This window comes from Strongylocentrotus purpuratus, unplaced genomic scaffold (genome assembly GCF_000002235.5).
Source record: "Strongylocentrotus purpuratus isolate Spur 01 unplaced genomic scaffold, Spur_5.0 spur5_scaffold_2, whole genome shotgun sequence".
NCBI classification, from domain to species: domain Eukaryota; kingdom Metazoa; phylum Echinodermata; class Echinoidea; order Camarodonta; family Strongylocentrotidae; genus Strongylocentrotus; species Strongylocentrotus purpuratus.
The window spans coordinates 18,907,334-18,927,637 of NW_022145605.1; the positions used below are offsets into that span (position 1 = coordinate 18,907,334).

Genomic DNA, 20,304 nt, shown 5'->3' on the forward strand with positions numbered 1-20,304 from the left:
GTGGTGTTATTTACTAACTTTTCATTTCAGTCTAGACAGAAATGTTTACATTGTTTTTATTTCAATTCAAGGTTTTAACAGTAGTACTAACTAGCTTCTGTATCAGAAAGCAAACAAAATAAATAGATAAATTAGAAAAACAATTTTGTCATCATAGAGTTGGAAAATAGCCGACAAACTGCATGTGTATCGCTCGCTGTACAGTTGTCAGCCATCGATAATAGAAATTTAATTCCGCTTCCAATCAGGCTTCAACTTCAACTATAACAAAAATAGTTTATTAATTAATAATGAGTCATGTTAAGCAAAACATACACTAACCAGGCATCAATTTCTTGCCCTAAATTTTGTTTATAATTCAGCGTCCCTGTCATCTAAAAGGTTGAAGTTGTTTGTAAAATTTGGATCATATAATCTGTGAACCAGAACCATGGAGTTTTCCAGAAATATCGTTGAATTTCTTATGGGTCATTTAAATAGTAGCTAAATTTCATGCGAACTTTAAAAAAATGGAAATGAATTGACATTTGTTTTGTCTTCATATGAGCCCAGGGCCCTATTTCATAAAACTTGTTATCAATTACAAATATTAAGGACTTTGGCATATTTGCTTACAGCCAATCAAATGCAAGGAGTTAAAGCTAAGTTTTTTTTCTTTTAACAGAGCCCATAGTTTATAAAAGATAAACATAAAAATACAAATACAAATATTTTACTTCTTCGCAAAATAGAATGAAATGTGTACCATAGCAAAATAAAAGGGAAATCGTCTCTATAGTCCCATTTAATCTACATTTATAAACTCACTGTTTTAAAAAAGAAAGTGTCTTGGCAACTGTGCAAACCTGATCATCCTTGCGGGTACAAAATCATCAAGTATGAAATAATTTGTATATGTTACCACAGTTATTTCCTTCATTTTCCAATTATTTGATGCTAGTTAGACGTACGTTTGTACTATGTTTTTTAAAGTGTAAATGGGCCTTTGCACAATTCTTCTTTTCATTTTTTTAAATGATGCAATGAGCTTAAGCCAGAGAAATAATTTTGCAATACTCTGTACCTACCAGTCTCGTAAAAAAGGTTCAATACATGGTATTGCCCAATCAGCTGGCTGAAATGTTCTGTCAAGAAACACATACCATTTGAGTCGCCTTTTGAATCTGAAGTAGCACCCATTGTTAAAGGTACCGGTATATAAAACTAAGATGTCAACAACAAAAATACACCAAGATTATGCAATGAAAAACTACTAAACCAACCCTTATAGACCCATTTAAAAGCTGCATCAATAAAACCATTAAAAACAAATTGTACCTACAACTTATCTTAATCATGGAGGTGTAATATGTGCTTGCTTAAACTGAACAAATTAGGGACAATATACATTTTTATTGTAAATACAAATATTTATTGCTTTCAACACAGTTCATTTTTTATTTTAGTGTGGAAAGGAAAAAAATGCTTTGTGTTTTAATATAGGTGCACATGCTTTCACAATTGACCATTGCATTTGGATGCATACTACTTTCTTTGTTTTCTGGGAAGAGCATTTTCTGTTTTTTTAATTGTGTAATGAAATTTCAACAATGTTTACATTTTAAGTATTATTCTTAGCTGAAACATGTACATTTTTTATTTACCTCCTTTGATAACTGTAATTAAGTTTTTGTCGCTGTGTAAAGTTTGGAGCAATATTCAGCCGTTTTAATTGTTACATGAAGTCACTCATATTATGCATTGAGTTATAATGATTTCATTTTAGCGTCTTCATAGTATTTTCTCTCTTTTCATCCATTCTACTATGATAAATCTGCACCCATGGATTCAGTTGATTCACTTTACATTCTTTCAAAGTCAATTTTGAATAAGAAATGTCACAGTCCTAAGTAGGCCCTAGTAGTTTACCCTTAATATTCATTTAAAAACATTATTTAGATACGATCACAATGCATTTAATCACATTCTCAACTAGATTATTATGGTCAAATTGTTGTATTGTGCGATTAAGAATGAAGTTAGGTAATACAAAGTTTTGGTATGGGGTCATGAATTTAGTTGATATGAACTTAATGGAAGCAAATGCGATTCTACAATATTAAGTGATCGTTGTTGCGGTTGAAAACGAGTCTAAAGTTTTGAAATTGTAAGTAATAAACTCTATGTTGTATAGCTCACTCTCAAGGTCAAGATATTAATTAAGCTATAAAACAATGTTTCTTGACTAAAAACGACCAATTAGCTCTTCCCGTTTGGAAATTATATATTACAACTACATATTCTGAGATTTTCATGGTCGCAGCTAACATTGTACGGCCGTATAGGCGCTATTTGCAATTTATCAAAATTTACCGGGAGCACCGGTAAATTTTTATATTCCATCTTTCTCGAAAGCAGAAGTGTTTTAGGGGCTAATTTTTGTAGTGCTTATAATACATCCACAGGGGCATCCAAATATATCGAAATGGTAAAGATTCACTATCCACCCAATTTCAAAATTTCCCAAAACTTTGTATTACCTTTAACTCCACTCTTGTAGATTTAGGTAATGACCATCTAGTACACAACAGACAGTATACTGACAATACCTAAGAAATGTGATTACTTGATTGAGGCCAAATTTCATGAAGGGATTTATCCTGATGATTGAATAATTGGTTGAGTTGTTACTTTCAATCACTTCTGTAGGTAAGATGAAGACCTCTGCTCGTGGTATTTTGCAATAATAATAAAGAATGTCCCATTATAATTATTATATTCACTCTTCATAGAGAGAAAATGAGTTTCTAAAATTTAACGTCAATATCGTCTGTTTGGAAGTCAGACAAATTCAACCTTGCCCACTGAAAGAACAGCTTCAAATTTTGAAATGTATGCTTTAACATTTTGAAGTATAAGATTTATGTCCTATTAAACTAAAAGAAGTCGACTTGCATTTTTGTAAGTCGGGTTAAATGCCGGAAATAGTCATCCAGCATTAAAATTGACCATTTTAATCACAAATATACCTCAAATGCCCACAGTCCTAAAAGCTTAGAACTTTAATATGTATCTATACCCCGAAATATAATAAGACCATTTGCATTTTTGTAGGTGGTTATAATTATGCTAAAAATAGTCATTAAGTATTGAAATAGAGATCTGAATCTGAATCACAAATATACCTCTAATGATTTGTTTTTGGGGGGACTGCATTAGGCATAGAGAGGCAGCATTAAGTTAAGTGAGGAAGTATATACATTTTGTCATTGCTGCAGCTAACAATTGATTTATGTGTTGTTTACTTTTTTAAATATGCACTTTGTAAAGTCAACTCTAGTATCCTATTTGATATTCATATATATCATTCATTATATTACCATAGGCCTGTCCTCATCAGCTCGAGTTGGCCAAATAACCCGCCTTTTTTCAGACACAGAACATTATCCCAAAGCTGGAAATTGCGTTTTCACCAGACCGATACGCTCATCACAAACTAGCTCGGACGGGCACAAATTAGCCCACTATTTCCCAAATAGCAGGATATTTTGTAAACAAGACCAAGATTTCTCTGGATATTTCCTCAACCAAATATCCCGCTAATTGCAACTGCGGGCTGATGAGGATGCAGATTAACTGGCTAATTTGCAATTGGGATAGTTAAAATAGCAGGTTATTTGGCAAACTCGAGCTGATGAAGACAGGCCTAATGTCTTAGTTTTTATTGAAGGTTGTAACATTACATACTAGCTTAGTAACTTATCTACCAGAAAACAAAAGGGACATTTTTGTTGTTGTATATGTAGCTATTTGAAATCTTATGGTGAATAAATTTTCAGATGTTATCCGAAAAGTGGAATTTTCCTGGTCCAATCTGCTGTGCCTGCTATCTTGTGTAGATGTACACAAATATTGTTTTCTTCATCTGTGAGGTCTTTCCTTATACCATCGAAAACTAGAAAGTTTTTTTTGTTCTATTTTTTTACATGAATATATATAAGTAATTCGTCTTGTGGCAATCCAGAAAAAAAGTGGTAATGAGACTTAAAGGGGGAGATTGGAATTTCAGTGAGAATGGAAAGAGAGTACCTGCCTCAAGAGCCATGAAAGATCAGGAAATAAGTCTCATGAGTATATTGTGAAAGTAAGTGAAAAAGAGTGGAAATATAGAAAGGAGAGAGGAAATAGAGAAACGAAAGAAAGAAAGAACGAGAGAGAGGGGATGAAGAGGAAGGAAAAGGAGGAAATAGGAAAAGAGAGAGGAGAGCAATGTAGAGAGAGAAAGGTAGATAGAGAAATTAAGAAAGCAAGAAGTAAGAGAGAAAATGGAGAAAGGGAGAAAGACAAGAATGATTATGAAGTTAGATGGAAATAAAGGTAAGAATAATGAAACTTTCCTTGAGTAAGAAAACAGTTTTAGTTTACATGGAATAAAACTTTCCGTAAACGCTGAGTGTGCTTCAACTTGTGCTTTTCTATAGAGAAGTTTTAGGTGAGTTATGACCACAGGGAAACACAATATTGCTCAGTTGTATATTTGATGTTGTTCGTATTTGTGCTTGCTACTATAATGTTCTGTGGAGTATTGAATGTCTTGTATGCAAACCTATCTGTGTCAATATATATTTTTTTTAAATAATTCTTTTGATAGTCATGCTTTTTAGCTTGCTTCTGTATCCAAGTCAGTCCCCCTGTGAATTTTGTGTGAATGCCCGTTTAGTTTTACAGTATTATTAATATCTTGTATCAGAGAAATGATATGAATATATTTGTAAAACAGTAGATAATTTTTGTTTTAAACTGGCTTTACACTACATGAATGTAAGGGATTGGGGGTCTCTCTATGTCACTTGGACCTTGAGAGAACAATAATTGTTGTAAATGGCATGATGTCATTATCTACTAAGTTTAATGAAATTATCAGTTCTTCCATGTTTGCGACAGTGCCTTCCCCTACAAACTATTGCATGTTGCTTTGATCTACTGAATATTGTATGCTGCTTTGATGTGTCTAGTCTAATATTATTGTCTCTCAATCATTATCTAATCATTGTCTATTAATCATAACCTGACTCTTAAACTTCACTCACTTTGCTTTTCTGCCAATCGCCAGTGATATCTGAACAGTTTCATTTCCTAACTGATCTAAATCCATAATAAAGTGTCTCTATATTTTTCTTATTTTCTTTCTGTTTTGCTAGTCTAAACCTTTTTGTATTATTTTGCTCATTTACTTTCTTTCCTAAACGGAACTTCACTTTTGTTTTTGATTCAGCAGTTATCATAAAAAGTACACAGATAGAATCTAAATTTAGGGTGATTAAAAACAGTTGTATTGACCTTTTTTTTATGTACTGACTTCACATTTATTGATTATTGCAACTTTTGTTAGTCGACTTGTTAATAAGTACACTACTAATCACAAATAATTTAAAGCAGTAAAATAACCTAACCATTAAATTTAGAAAGATAATGAAATCAACAATATAGATTACAAAGTGTTTATGCATGGTTTACTAATATATTTCTGTACACATAACATTTTAGCTTAATTCAGTAACATTATTATCAACTATCTTTTGCAACACATAGGAAAAAGTATTTGATATGCAAATTTTGCACTTTTTTGTGACTGTAAATTAATTCTCCTAAACTTTCCTTTGATGTTTGCTCTAGTGTTCAATTATGTAGGCTCACACTTGTAATGGCTCATACACACACACCCGCCACAGAAGGTAACTTAATTCTAATCACACAGTGACTCCAGCACTTCCTAATTTTTAGTTGCACTTTATTCTTAATTTCTCTTATCAAATTTCGGCATAGCGGCTTCCAAATAAGATTTATGCATGTATATGTACTCTACATTTATGTTGGACTCCAGTTAGTATATTCTTTTCTCGTAAATAAGTTACATGTTGTTGGGCCATGTAGAGCGGAAGTTTTTTTTTAGCATATCCGACACCTACCCCCTGGACATCCACCCCCAAGTAACCACCACCAGTCAACTACCCCCTAGGACAACTACCCCCTAGGGCAATAACCCTCTAGGATGACTACCCCCAGGACAACTATCCCCCGGACAACTACCCCCAGACAATTATCCCCTAGGACAACCACCCCCTAGGAAAACTACCCACGGACAACTACCCCCTAGGATAGTTGTCTGGGGGGTAGTTGTCCTAGGGGCTAGTTGTCCTAGGGGTAGTTGTCCTAGGGGGTGGTTATCTGTGGGATGGATGTCCAGGGTGTAGGTGTCTTAGAACCATTTTTTAGACCTACTTGCTTAAGGTCACCCATTACGCCTTGTTCTAGAGGTGCACATTTTATTCCCCCCCCTTTTTTTTTTCCTTCATGTTTACACCATGTGAATTGAGGGTGTATAGGTTGTATAGCGTCAGTTAAAAGATTAAAGATTCACTACAAACCATGTGTCTGAATATTGTTAATATCCAGTGTAGATTCCATTAGGCACTGCATTGAATAAAGATAGAGCGTCTCTTTATCTCTTCTCAATAATTTTGCTTATCTGTAGTATGACTATGAGGTGTTTAGTTGAAAAACTAGTTATTTGGAACCTTGTCAATGTAAAGATAGTATTATGAATTTCACTCTTTGAAATGCACTGAACATGTGAAGGCATTTGAGAAATCATCTTACTCAGGACAATTTTTATACCTAATTGTGTACTGTGTAGAATATCGTATTCAATCATATAGAAATCAAGTTTGGACTATGTAATGATTTTATGTCAGTGTATTAGTGTAATATTTTGCACTTTTCATAATGTGACGCACAAGGTTAGTGAAATTGTTTAGAGTTGATTTTTTTTTTTGGGGGGGGGGGGGGCAGATAAGTTTTGGCAACTGTTTTTCTTCTCAGGTTGTACAAGACATATTCCTGCAACAACTGCTTTGCTCTCAATTTCCTACACTAACCGAACTCCTAACTTCATCTGTTGCCATGTATACCTCATCCTAACCCTATCAATAAACCTGATCAAAACTATAATCCAACCCTAACCCTAACCCTACATGTACATCTTCAATGATAAAATAAGTAACTTTTTTTTTTAATTAACAAAAATGTTGCTGGCTCTTATTGCAGCAATCATATAATAGGTCTAGTATTCACCAGCAGACCTTTGCCATGATTTGATAGTGTTCTTGTTAAGCCTCTCACATGTGTGGAAGGTAGTGAAGACAATTTAAGAAGATTAATAGTCTTGATACAAGACTAGTATTCTGGAAACCATTTTCTGCTACATTTCTTCGTTATCCTTTCATGCTTTGCTTATTACACTAGAGTACTGTGCTTGTGTCAGTTATCTGTTCTACATTGTATATTTACAATTTATTGCTTATTTTAGTGATTTTCGTCTTGTCATTCATTTGTATCTGAGTCCTAGTATGCTGTTTAGGGGGAGGGAGGGGGTGGTGTTTCACAAAGACTAAAGGTCGACTTAAATAAGTTGGATTGAACTAAGTTGAACTATGGCAGGCCATTCATGCCACTGGCTGCTCTCATCATTCGTCTCTCAAGGACATCAGTAAAAAATGTTATCTAAAGATCATAATTTCTAAGGTTTTTTCCCTCTGATTTTACATCTGGATAAACACTTTTTAGGCCTTAAAATAAGATAGATAGTGATGGTTAATTTGCCTGACAGCTAAGAAAGCAATAAATGCTTGTTAGTAAGCAACCAGAAGACCGACGGCTTAAGGTCCTCTCCGAGGGACCTGGTAATGAGCATTAATGCCTTACCAAAGGGCACTAGCGCATCGACTTGGTTTCGAACCCGGGTCACCGGATAACGAGACCATTGCTCTACCGACTGAGCTATTGCGCCTCCTCAATGTAACTACCTTTTTTGTCCATCAATGAACTATAAAAAAATGTAGATTTTGGACCACGATTTGTATGTCCCTTGAGAAAACAATGCCAGGAATGGTTAGAAGAACTAATGGCATGAATAGCCTGCCATAGTTCAAGTCCAACTTAAGTCTTTGTGAAACTCTCCCTTGGTGTTTTCTCTTGCATGAATGCAGAATATCATGTCATACATCATCACAATTTCCTTTTAGCTCTCTTAATAGACAATAACTCCTTGCACTTATTGCACACTGCTTGCACTATAAACTAACAACTAAAAACTAACAACTAAAAATTGTCTCAACATGACTCTCTTTCTTCGGGAGGGCCTTGGCTTAATAATTCCTTTTGATAGTAATGCGAGATTGCGCGAAACCAATTTCCTCAGAAAAGATCTTTCTTTGATTCTCTTTGATTCTGTTATTCCTTTCCTTTTTGAGTTTCAAGATATTTAGGTATCCCAAAAGGAGCCCCCTGTCTGCACCCGAGAGACATGGGAAACTTGTTTCCGAGAAACCTTCGTACGAAACACGAGCAGGTTTTTCAGGACGGTGCCAATTTAGAACTGACAGGACTCGGTAACCTGGCATGATACTATTTTATCTTTGAAACAAAAATATAAAAATTATTCAAAAGAAAGAAAAAGAACTTCCCCAAAACAAGAGAAAAATCATTTGTATTATAACTTTTGTTTTATTGTTGGTGATAATAGTCCAAATTTACTGATTGCCATTAAAACACTAACCAACAATAACAACGTGTTGCACACAATCTTTTGTTCCAACCTGATTTTCACAGGATATTCGATTATCCTTAATTGCACATTAATGGAATCCCTTTTCTTTCTTCTTGTGTTTCAAAACATTCCTTCCTTGTTTAAAATACAGATTACATGTAGCATGGCTGTATTATACATGTGTTGCTTGACTCATGCCTACATTACAGCAACAATATTATTGTCTTTGAATCAGTTTTGTGTTATTCGTTGTGTCTGTGAAATTATTGAATTACAGCTTGATATTTGGATGGTTCATATAAAAAGTGTACATGTGTGCTCTACTGTCATTAAGAATTTTTTTCTTTTAATGATAGTTGTGCTTGTAATTCATGTTGTTATATGTTCATTAAATTTTTAACTACACTTCTACAGTTTTTCTCTTCTTGATTTTTGTTTTGTTTTGTTTTGTATAAACTATTACATATGTATCTTAATTGGTTTCAATTAAACACAAAAGACAAATTTCAAATCAAAAGAAGCAGCCATTTTTTAAAACCATTATCAATCTAAATTGATGCTTTATCAATATATGGGATAAAATCTTTCGAGTAATTGCTAGATTTCTATTTTTATCACTTTAGGCTTTCAAGCGTTTTTAGAAGACTTTGAAATTATAGGTCCCCACACTATAAAATGTATTGTCAAATATCGAATCTAACTCCTTTCCTTACAGAATATTTAGGGCTTCATAGAGTCCATAATAACTTTTGGGGTAGGGGGTCCAAATTGAAATTCCTATGGTAAGTATGCACAATAAGCTCCTTGTAAAAATCTTGAAATTTTCATTTGGGGGCCAGGATTTAGATTTTAGGTGCCCATGTTGATCTGTTTTACAGTATATTACGACATTTCACCATTCATAAAATGTTGCTGTACGTGTAAGTATGTATTCATTAATTCTTTGTATTTATCTCATTTGTCTCCCATTATCTCTCACAGAAAAAGATCATCATCATCATATGTTGTACAGTCCTTGTAGCAGTTATAGTTCTGATAGCCATAGTAGTACCGCTCTCTTAACGATGTGGCGCCCTCTCTAGTCCACCTCTTCCACATGCATTTCATTTTCATCCAGCCATTGCCGAGCTCCGCCTGGTCTTCGATGTTGTCGCTCAGAGAGATAGGAGATAAAGGATGGATCATTTCACGTTTCAAGCCATTTATGGTCCCGTAGACTGGAAGAAATGTTTGTTTGCTTGTGTCCTTCTTGCAGGCAGCAGACATGTTGTTATCCAAGATTCAACTGTCATGATTCTTTTGCTTCTTAATTTTTGTGCACTTGGGCATTTGGTGTCATTTTTCATTATGTAAGTCATTTTGTCAGTCAGAAAGATATGTTGCCTTCATACATTTTCATACCATTTAACAGTCGTGTTGTGACCCATAAGGAAAATAGAGATAGTTAGGGCAGACAATGTACATGTAGGTCACAGAAATAGACAGCTCTTGAAAGCCACATGGAACATTCCTTATGAAAACAAAAATGGTTTTGGAATCTGGAGTTGCTCTCATGCATATCCCTCGTGACATTTTATGGTCACCTTAAACATAGACTGGCATGTCTGTCTACTAGAGATCTACAAATCGATGAAAGATCGATCTAAGATGTATTGTTTCCAGATTAATGCCAAAAATAGAAGCCATTGGATGTACAGGCTTCCAATCCAATCCACCAAGTATTGTAGTTACAATTGTGGTTTACAATGCGCTTCACAATGTGCTACGTAGTAGAGAGTAGAGAGTATTGAAGTGCTAACGTCGTATTCGCTCGTCGTCCAGGTTACTGGTTCTAAAAAACAGAGACCAAGCATGAGATTCACTGCGAAATCATTCAAACAATGTCCTGAAGCAGGGCAAATTGAGTGTCTGGGGCTGGTGTGATCACCACACCATTGTTCGGAACCAGCAACTTTGACACCTTAGCCAGTATGACATCTCACTTCGGTACTCTATAACGGCCATTTTAAACGATGATACAACACTTCAAAAAGATCACTCTAATTAAAATAAGTGGGTCTTTATAAGTTTCTTAAACTGATCCACAGATGTAGCGGTCTCGAGTAGTATTATTATTACTATTAAATATTTGGCGTCACCTGTGCCTGGGAGGCGAAAAGCAAAAATGAATCCCTGTAACACTTGAGGGTGGAGGGTGGCTTGAATATATGGTTTGCTGGCGCAGTATTTATCAGACGATTGAAATTGAGCACAGAGTATATATGTCAATGCAACTTTGGCTGGAATAAAATGACATGTTTTTTCTGATTGGTGTACATAGTTATTCTGTTAGCCATACACTCTTTTTTCTTATCGACCATGTACAGTAAATAACAATTGCCACAATACTGAAGAAATATTACGCTCTTTCTTTTCCTAGTATCATCTCAAAATCCACTATGTTAGAATTTGACATGAGTCTCATATGTATTGTGAAATAAAAGTTAAATCACATCATCTTTTTTGAGCCAGATGGAAGTTAACTCATATACTTGAACGCAGAGTTAATGCCCTTCTGGCTCTGAACGGATGATTATGGTGGTTTTGCTGTAATAAATTGTTCTTCCACTATTTATTTGATTATTTTTCTACTGATGAAGAATAAAGTAATTCAGCATGGTATCGTCTGTTTGGAGCCGGAAGGGCGTTAACTACAATGTTATATTATACCTTTACACAGAGATAATGTCCTTCTTGTTCTCAGCCAGCAATATAATGATTATTATTCTTTTGTCTTTAAAAATCAAAACTGAACACGGGCTTCAACATGTGTAAAATTATCTGTTGGTTTGTTTGAACTTTGGTGGAGCAGCAAGGAATTTACTTACTTACTTTGTACATAGTCTATTACATTAGTGCCTTTTTACCACTCTGCCAATAATACTTGTGTACTTATGGTTATGTAAAATGGTGCCATGTACTCAATAAGTTGCATTTCATTGAAATTATTATTTAACTTTTTAAGTACATTTTGAGAAATCAGTCCATATAGCTGTGGGAAGGAAGATTAAATGTATCTGTATGGTGATAATTATATTAAACTTCTTTGAAATTTCACCTGTAGTTAGGATAATATATATGTTGTTAGGATTATCCATACCATGGTACAAATATAATTGTTTCTATTCTTATTGAAAATAATAATGGGTCATTTCTATTATTAATGTGGATCACTTTTCTTAAACTTTAAGGGAAGTTTATTTCTAACTTTTTCAAGACAAATTACGTAACAATTGAAATAATAAATTCATGATAATGGCTTCTTATGTAGTGCTCATTTATCTGTCATGCACTTCCAATGGTCTATAAAGACCATTTCAGAATGTTATAGATTTACAGTGAACATTAAAAACTTAAGCATTGCATTAAAACCTGTATATAAATACCACCACATGAATACAATGAAGATGGCCTACATGTATGTGTAGGTATAGACTACCATCTGCAATATACATTATTACCTCTACACCCAAAACCCCGATATCCTTTAATACTAAAAAATATAGACAGTATTTAAACTTGTTTTAAAATTCAGGTCATTCAAATCAGGAAATAGTTAGATTTTGAGTTGTACATTCTCTACAATTTATTACCCAAATTCTTCCAAACTGCCTTTAATGTCGTATTAGTAATGTAATCAGTCTAGGAAATATTTATTCCCTTTTAGTATCATTCATTAATATCAGATGGTTTTCCAGTTTTACAATGTGTGGCCCTTGCACATTTTGTGTAGAATGTAGTCGCTTGGCATGAATTGTTTGGCAGGGATGTATTTCATTGATTTTGCTGAATTAAAATGTAGTGGAAGATATTTTCTAAATGCCCAAGTTGAATTCTAGAAGAAATTGGCAGAAACCTTTTCCTCATTGCATGTAGAAAGGGTTGAAGGATGTTAATGTTAATTGGGAATTTCTAAAGCAATTTCTCAACTATTTGTAGATATACAGATTATGGTTACACAACTGATACTTTATTTGGTTTTATTTGTTACTGTGTTTGGGCATTTATTATTGATGTAGTATTGATGACTTTATTGCCATCAAAACATATTTAGCAGATTAGGTTTTTATTATTTTGAGCTATCAATGTACCAAGTTTGCACGAATGCCAACATTTGTTCTTGTGAAAATATTTGTAAGGGTCGTTTCTATCAAAACTGTACGATAGAAAAACATGTGATGTAAATTTAAAAACATGATCTATTCTTGTATCAAGTAATATTAGATACATGTATATTTACCATGTAAATGTTTTTGATAATTGTTGTTTCAGTAGCTTTTGTGCCGTTTAATTTACATTTAAAGCCCAGAGGTTTGTGTATTTTCTGTTGCTTCCAATAATTCCTATCAATTTTCAACGCGAGAACAGTAATGCATTGTAGTTGTTACAAGTATTTGATTGAAATACATGTATGTATGTATTGAAACTTTCTATTTAATGGACTGTGTGTTGCCAAACAGTTCAAGAAAGTATATATAATGCAGGGACTTTTTTGTTTCTTCTTTTAAAGTTCCAACATTTGTGTTGAAGCCACTGTAAGGCTGTAATATCCAGTGTACGACACGATTACTAACATTTCCAGAAATTGAACTTAGTGTGAGGTGGAAATAGCATCAAGTACAAAAGTAAGGTGTGGACATATTCAAGATGTGATTTCTTAAAACTGCTTGGCCCCTAATTCACACAGCTAAATTCATATAAGTAAGCCATGGTATAAACCATAGTTTCATTGGCAGTCATGGGCCCAGTCATGCGCCCCCCCCCCTTATAATAAATAATAATTATAGGCATTTCTATAGCACCGTCTATCTAAAACTTCTATTCAGAGGCGCATTAATTATTACCCCGGCTTTAGCCTAGCTGCCATTACAGCGCTCCAGCATTTCAAGGAATTAATTCCTGCCATTTACCTCACCTTGGACGAGTGTGGCAAAAGAAGATTAATGCCTTGCCTTGCCATGACCTTTGAATTTCAAGTCAAGGGCTTAAACCACTCGGCTATGACACTTCTTTGATAAATTTAGTATCTGGCATGTCTTAGGAACACATCAAGTATATAACAAAAAGGAGATATTATGCCCTTCCATCTTCCTGGCAGCAGATTGAGACTCCCAAAGGCCACTGAAAATATCTTCATTTCTCTTTTTGCTTGCTTGTTGCAAAATCTTTGAACTTGAACTCTCTGCCCAGAGAATGTTTTGGCATAACAATGACAAAAATTGACAGTCAATAACTGAAACTTTCATGCATCCACATGTTTCATATTAGGTACCCAAGAAAATTAAGAACTTTGCTCTGATATTGTTATTAGTGACTTCCCTTTTTGACATTTATCTCAAATTTTAAACTAAAATACTTCAACATTTTGGATTAGGTTACAAAATTTTCCTATGCAATATGTATATATTTTACACTTTCATCTACCTTAGTATATAGATTTAATTAACTTCATTTAATATATCATTCTTTCCTTTTATTTCTTCTTTTTCAACTCATTAATTTCTTCCTTTTTCATTAGTTTCACTCTCTTATTAATCTAATTAATCATTATTTAAGATTTTATTTTGTATTTTTGGTACTCATAAAGGGTGTAGGACTGAAAAGATTAAATACGAGTAGATAATTTTGCACATGTACCAGCAGATAGACCCAAATAATCATTTGTTTATATTTTTAAAAAAAGATGTTAAACTCTGTGTAAAATGTTATAAGCTCATGCTTTTCTGTCTTGAAACAGACATTACTGTCTATTATTTGTACGTGTGTATCAGAATTCCCTTAATGTTGTCTGTTTACATCTCATGAAATGCGCTTTCTTTTTGGCATTCATTTATATTTCACATGATAAATATTCAATACATGTATTTCATTAAATAACATTTAAGTTGTCAGAGTAGTGGTGAAGTAGTCTGCAGGCACTGGCTGTGATTCGACACCTGAACACAATTCCACAAAGTCTTGAACGGAGCCTAGCTGTCAGTCTGTGGCTGTGTCAAGTTCAGCCAAGTTCAAAGCCTATGGGGTACAGTAGACTATACTGTCCTGCATAGTCTCCCAGTTCAGGCACTTTCTTATTAAAGCACAAGGGGAGTGTTTCACAAAGGCTAATATCGACTTTAAGTTGAACTTAACTATGACAGGCCACTCATGCCACTGGTTGCTCTCACCATTATGATCTTTAGATAATATTTTGTCCTTCAATAATGAATTATCAAAATAAGTAAATTCTGTAGATGTGTGACTGAGATTTGTTCATCTCTTGAGAGACCATTGCTAGTAAATGGTGAGAGGAAACAGTGGAATGAACAGCCTGCCATAGTTAAGTCCAACTTAAAGTTGATCTTAATCTTTGTGAAACCCCCCCCCCCCCCCCCCCCCAAGGACTGACAAGCGTTTGTGCCTGCAGACTAGTGGTGTAGCCCTTATGATAGGAATATATTGGATTTTTTTTTCTACTATGGCATTCCAACTTTTAAACCATCTTTGTTTTAGTGACAAATATTTATAGAGTATGGACTTGCAAAAGAATTGTATTTCAATGTTTCCCAATAACTTATATTTCTTCGGGAGCTAAGCATGGCTAGTTAGGAGCTTTGTTGGGGAATGACTTTCAGGTAAATTTTGAAATGATCCCATATGTTTCTCGAGATTGATGTAATTGTGGAATCGTTTTTAAAAGGCTGATCATATTTTGAAAAGATTGGGATGGTATGTAGTGAAAGAGATGCTTTATCGAGGATAAATTCTGAAGCATGCATTACAGTCAGAGTTTGATACAACCACATTTAACTAGAGTAGAAAAACTTGATAGGTTGATATGCATTATTACGGCATATGAAATGGCTTTCTAATGCTGAATAGAGAGAGGGAATATGAAATGTGTATTAATTGAAGAAGTAGTTATTTCCCACTTAATGATAGGTAACACATTCAAATATATGTATTTGTATCCATAATTGAACCCTTTCATTTGTAGTTCAGTTTCTTCACTCTGTATTTTTGTTTATTCTCTCTGTGTAACTTACCATGTTCTTCTGTTTTCTATCATTTTATCTGTCTCTCTGTGTATGTGTATCTGAAAGTCTGTATGCTTGTTTGTCTGTCTCTCTGTCTCTCCTTCCCTTTTCTCCCCCCCCCCCTGCGTTTCTCTATCTGCCCCTATTCTTGTATGTCTGCCTATTTGCCCCCCCCCCCTCGTGCTCTCTCTCTCTCTCTCTCTCTCTCTCTCTCTCTTTCTCTTTCTCTCTCTCTCTCTCTTTCTCTTTCTCTCTCTCTCTCTCTCTAACTCTGTCCCATCTCTTCTTGTGAAAAACAGCATTATTCTTATTTGAATATCCCCCACCACATTGAACAGTGCCATCGATTAAAGAGAGGTTGGCCAACAAGGCACAGTAATGGCAACAAATATTAAATTGTTGGGCAGGCACAAACCAACAGCATAGCCATGTTGTGAGTGACCAACTGATACCAAGCTGGCCAAACTCTGTGTATCAAATGGCTCTGTACCCGAAAAACAGTCTGCTGCCCTCAATATTTTATTTAACACATTTACTCTTGACCTATAGAAATTCTATAGATTTTTTTGTATAGAATTCTATAGAATTTTTTTTGTAAATAATTCTATAGACCATTTTTTACCAGTTGAAAACCAGTTTATTATTCAGTAGCGACCAGCGTTGTGGCGTTGTGGCGTGCGCCTGTAATCCAGCTAACAGTGGAAGTTACAAACTGATTCAGCCGAGGACGCAGGTTCGAAACTGAGTCACGTCTTTCGGATGGTGACGTTAAAAGTCGGTCCCCAGACGTAAATAATCATATCTGATTGATACACGTCTGTAAAAACCCAATTACACACACACACACACACACACACTTGACCTATAGAGATAACTGATTCTCATTTAAGAACACAATCTATTCTATCTACAATTTCACAATTTATTTTTCATCAATGTGATTTCACTTACAGTCAGTCCCGGTAGTTGTCACTTTATCGCCTTCCGTAAGGAAGAAATGTGTTGTAGAATCGGTAAAAGGTCACCTTTGAACAGTGGCCACATGTTCTGTTGTCCCTTGATGGCCTTAATAATAATAGACAGGTTTTACTGTTCAGCCTTTTACATTTAAATCACAGAGAATAAAGCATATATGGGGCCTTTATATATACCCACCTTCCAAAAATTCCATCATAGTTGTATAGATGATATAAACAGATGTGTTGCCATGCTTAATTTATTACGTTTATCAATTGTTTGTATACATTTTGTAGATTTACAAACTGAAAAAAAGCTTGTTGTTCGAGTATATATTATCAATCTGAACTCTTTTCCATACTTTAGGCTTATGCTAAATATATTACTGATATGTACAAACTGTAATTATGATACATTATGATGAATCTGTGAATTATGTGCATAATAAACTATTAAATTGTAATGGAATTTACATCATTCACCTCATTTTTTGTCGTGTATTTGTGTGTCTGTGCTTCATTCCGTTGTTTCCGTGAGGGTATTACTGGTGGTTATCCAATATTTCCTCCGGGAATTTTACATCAAAGATGTAGGATTGGGCTAAGGTTACTTTGGTTCGAGGTCATATTTAGGGTGGGGTTAGGGTCAGGGCGTTTCGGCCAGGGTTAAAGTTAGGAATTGGCTGCGGAAGAATCGTCAAATAATATGTTCTGTTGTACAATCATTTGGTCATCATACAGTGTTTCATATCACCATATTTCTTCGCCATCATTTTCTTACATCAGTTTTTAGAGGGATTACTTAATTTTGCATAAGAAGAATATGGAAACTTAATTTTTTAAGGTTATTAAAAAAAGATCCTTCAGTAATTGAGACAAGATGAATTCATGTTTATTTTATAACATCCTTTATGAAAGACTTGTGTAAAATGAGCTTACCTTTTCAAAATTATACGAATGCGAACGGAATATTATGAATTATGTTCAACAAACTAAAAGACGGAACTCAGAGTTTACGATAAAGGGTTGGAAACCGGTCCCCTAGGCCCTACGCCAATGGGGGGGGGGGGGGGGGGTGGGGGAGAGGTGTCTATCGTGCAAACGAAATCAAAACAAAATATATTATTATACCCCTTCTCTCTCTCTCTCTCTCTCTCTCTCTCTCTCTCTCTCTCTCTCTCTCTCTCTCTTTCGAAGAGGTAGTCAAATGCCATCCGTGCCCCACCCCCATCGCCTAATCGCTACGCCGTTTCATCGTGCTGGTGTTAAATCAAACTGATTGTTTTTGCTGTTATTATTGTTTCTTTTGCAGAAGAAATTCTACATCGCGATATGCTGCGGTGTCGCACTAGGTATCCTCGTTCTCGTCTTGATCATCGTCTTGGCTTGATGATGACCTTTGACCTTTTACCTCTGACCTGCAGCAGAAAAGCGGAAGACAACTTAACATTAACACATCTAGCCGGCATTATAACATACACTTGAGTTTATACTCAATGAGTTTGTCAAGGTGTCTCAAGGAAGAGGCAAATAAGTTCAAGACGTGCTCAAGAATTTGCCTGAAAGGATATTTGAGAATTTTATTTCCAAGAAGAGAGATATATAATAATAAAGGAGATGAAATAGATGATAATTTATTCTCTGATAGTATTCAGCATTTTGTTGTCTTAGTGGAGAGTGTAATTCAGAGGCGTGCTCAAGAATTTTCTTTAAATTATATCATTTGATTTTTAAAGTAAATTAAGATGTTATTAATAGAAGATATAACAACAGATATTGTAACTAATTGGCAAAAGGAATTCAATATTCGTTGTCTCAATAAAGAGGGTTATTCACAAAGTTGAAGACATGCTAATACATTTTCCTGAAAAATTTAAATTGAGATAGAATAAACAAACGATAAGATAATATAATAACGAATTGACTAATGGAATTCAATGTGATGTCTTAATGAAGAGGGTAGTTTAAAAGAGTCACATTCTTGTATTATATCTCCTGAATCCGCCTATAAGTAATCGCGACTCTTATTATGATTATGATCATGAGGGCATTATATAACTTAAGTTATTATTTGCACTTGTCGTACCTCTAAAAGCTTTATTAAATGACAATATTGATTTTACTTATGTTATTTTCCCCTTATTTTGGTCATCCTGTATTCATTATGTATAGCCTTCTAGTGTGTTTTGTCGTTAAAATGATTTACACTCGGGAAGAGATTTGAAAAATGACAAAGGGACCACTTCGTTGAAAGAAGATCATGAGGTGACGGTTCTCCGAATAGTGGTAGTTTTAAAGGTTACATGTCGTTTTACCGGCCCTTTATAATCCGAAAATGAAATACGAGTATAGGGTTCGTAATTCCGAAAATGAAGCAGAACCTTGCATCGTTTTATATAGGAATTACGAATCCTGTTTGTTTTTCACTTTCGGAATAAAGAACCAATTTTCATTTTTGGAATTATGAACCACTTGGTATATTTAGTATTTCGGAATAATGAACCTTCGGGAAAATGAACATTGGGAACATCGAATAACCCCCGTTTCAAAATTACTGTTTTCAATATGTAGGCCACTTTTACTTCCATCAAATGATCCATTTTTAACAATTCATTTTTATTAACCTGCAGCCAGTCGGTCTTAAATTGTAGCATGTAAAGAACTTGGGCATAATGTATTTTCTACATCAATCAAATCGAATCATGGAATATATTTATAGGTTTGAACATGAATACTTCATATTGCGATTTTCTGCGTTTTGCTCTAATGTTTGTCTTTGATGTATCTCGTTGTCACGTGTGCTAATTGTAAAGTAGCTCTTACTATTTTCGACGAAATAAGATAGCTTGGAAAATGTTATAAAACTTGTAAGTCTTAATACGCCATTTGTCTTTGAGGAAATTCACCTCAGCCGATGTTTCTGATGAAAAGTTTGGATCGTTTCATTTGTCAGTATTGATGTAAAAGAATAGCTAATGATAATTGATCATTTTTATATAACTACCATTCCACTGTGTGATGTACATAATTGTATTTGCACGAAATTTAGATGAGATATATTTGTTTGCTTTTATACTATACTATATATTCTATTCTGTAAATAGAAAATTCACATTATACATGATGGATAACTAAGTTCATCAATGCATTAACTGTAAATATATGTTACAAGAGTTATTTAACCATTGCCTAAATTGCATTTATTCTTAATTTTTCAAAGAGTGAAAAGGTAAATATTTACGTAGAGTACATGTATATTGTATAGTATATACATGTATGTACCTGAAACTCTCATTCTTTTTCTTTCTCTCTCTTTCTCTCTCTCTCTCTTTCTCTCTCTCTCTCTTCTCTCTCTCTCTCTTTCTTCCTCTCTCTCTCTCTCCTTTTCTCTCTCTCTCTCTTTCCCCTCTCTCTCTTTCTCTCTCTCTCCCCCTCTCTCTCTCCCCTCATCCTCTCTCACTCCCTCTCTCTCTCCCACTCTCTCTCCCCTCTCCCCTTCTCCTCTCTCTCTCTCTCACTCCCTCTCTCTCATTCTCTCTCCCCCTCCCCCCCCCTCCCCCCTCTCCCCCTCTCTCTCCCCATCTCACTCCCTCTCTCATTTCCATTCCCACTCCCTGTCCACTTTCGAAATCACACGTGATTATGTATTTCCATATATATGTTTAATACAATACTGTTGTTTTTACTTTCTAGAAATGAGATATGA

At 34.6% G+C, this 20,304-nt stretch overlaps 1 protein-coding gene and 1 long non-coding RNA gene across 2 annotated transcripts in view; one reads left to right on the forward strand and one right to left on the reverse strand.

The window, feature by feature from the left end:
* LOC373476 (syntaxin) overlaps positions 1–18,400 on the forward strand; it is a gene marked incomplete at its 5' end in the record, with an annotated part of 31,408 nt that extends 13,008 nt beyond the window's left edge. Inside the window, 1 exon segment of the mRNA NM_214620.1 lies at positions 17,911–18,400. Within this exon segment, the coding sequence (NP_999785.1) occupies positions 17,911–17,988 (78 nt within the window).
* Positions 15,877–16,977, reverse strand: LOC115926716. Its single transcript, XR_004065231.1, has 2 exons — positions 16,505–16,977; positions 15,877–16,185 (listed from the first exon to the last, which is right to left on the reverse strand). It is a non-coding gene; the product is annotated as an uncharacterized LOC115926716 (long non-coding RNA).
* Positions 18,401–20,304: the final 1,904 nt, after the last annotated feature.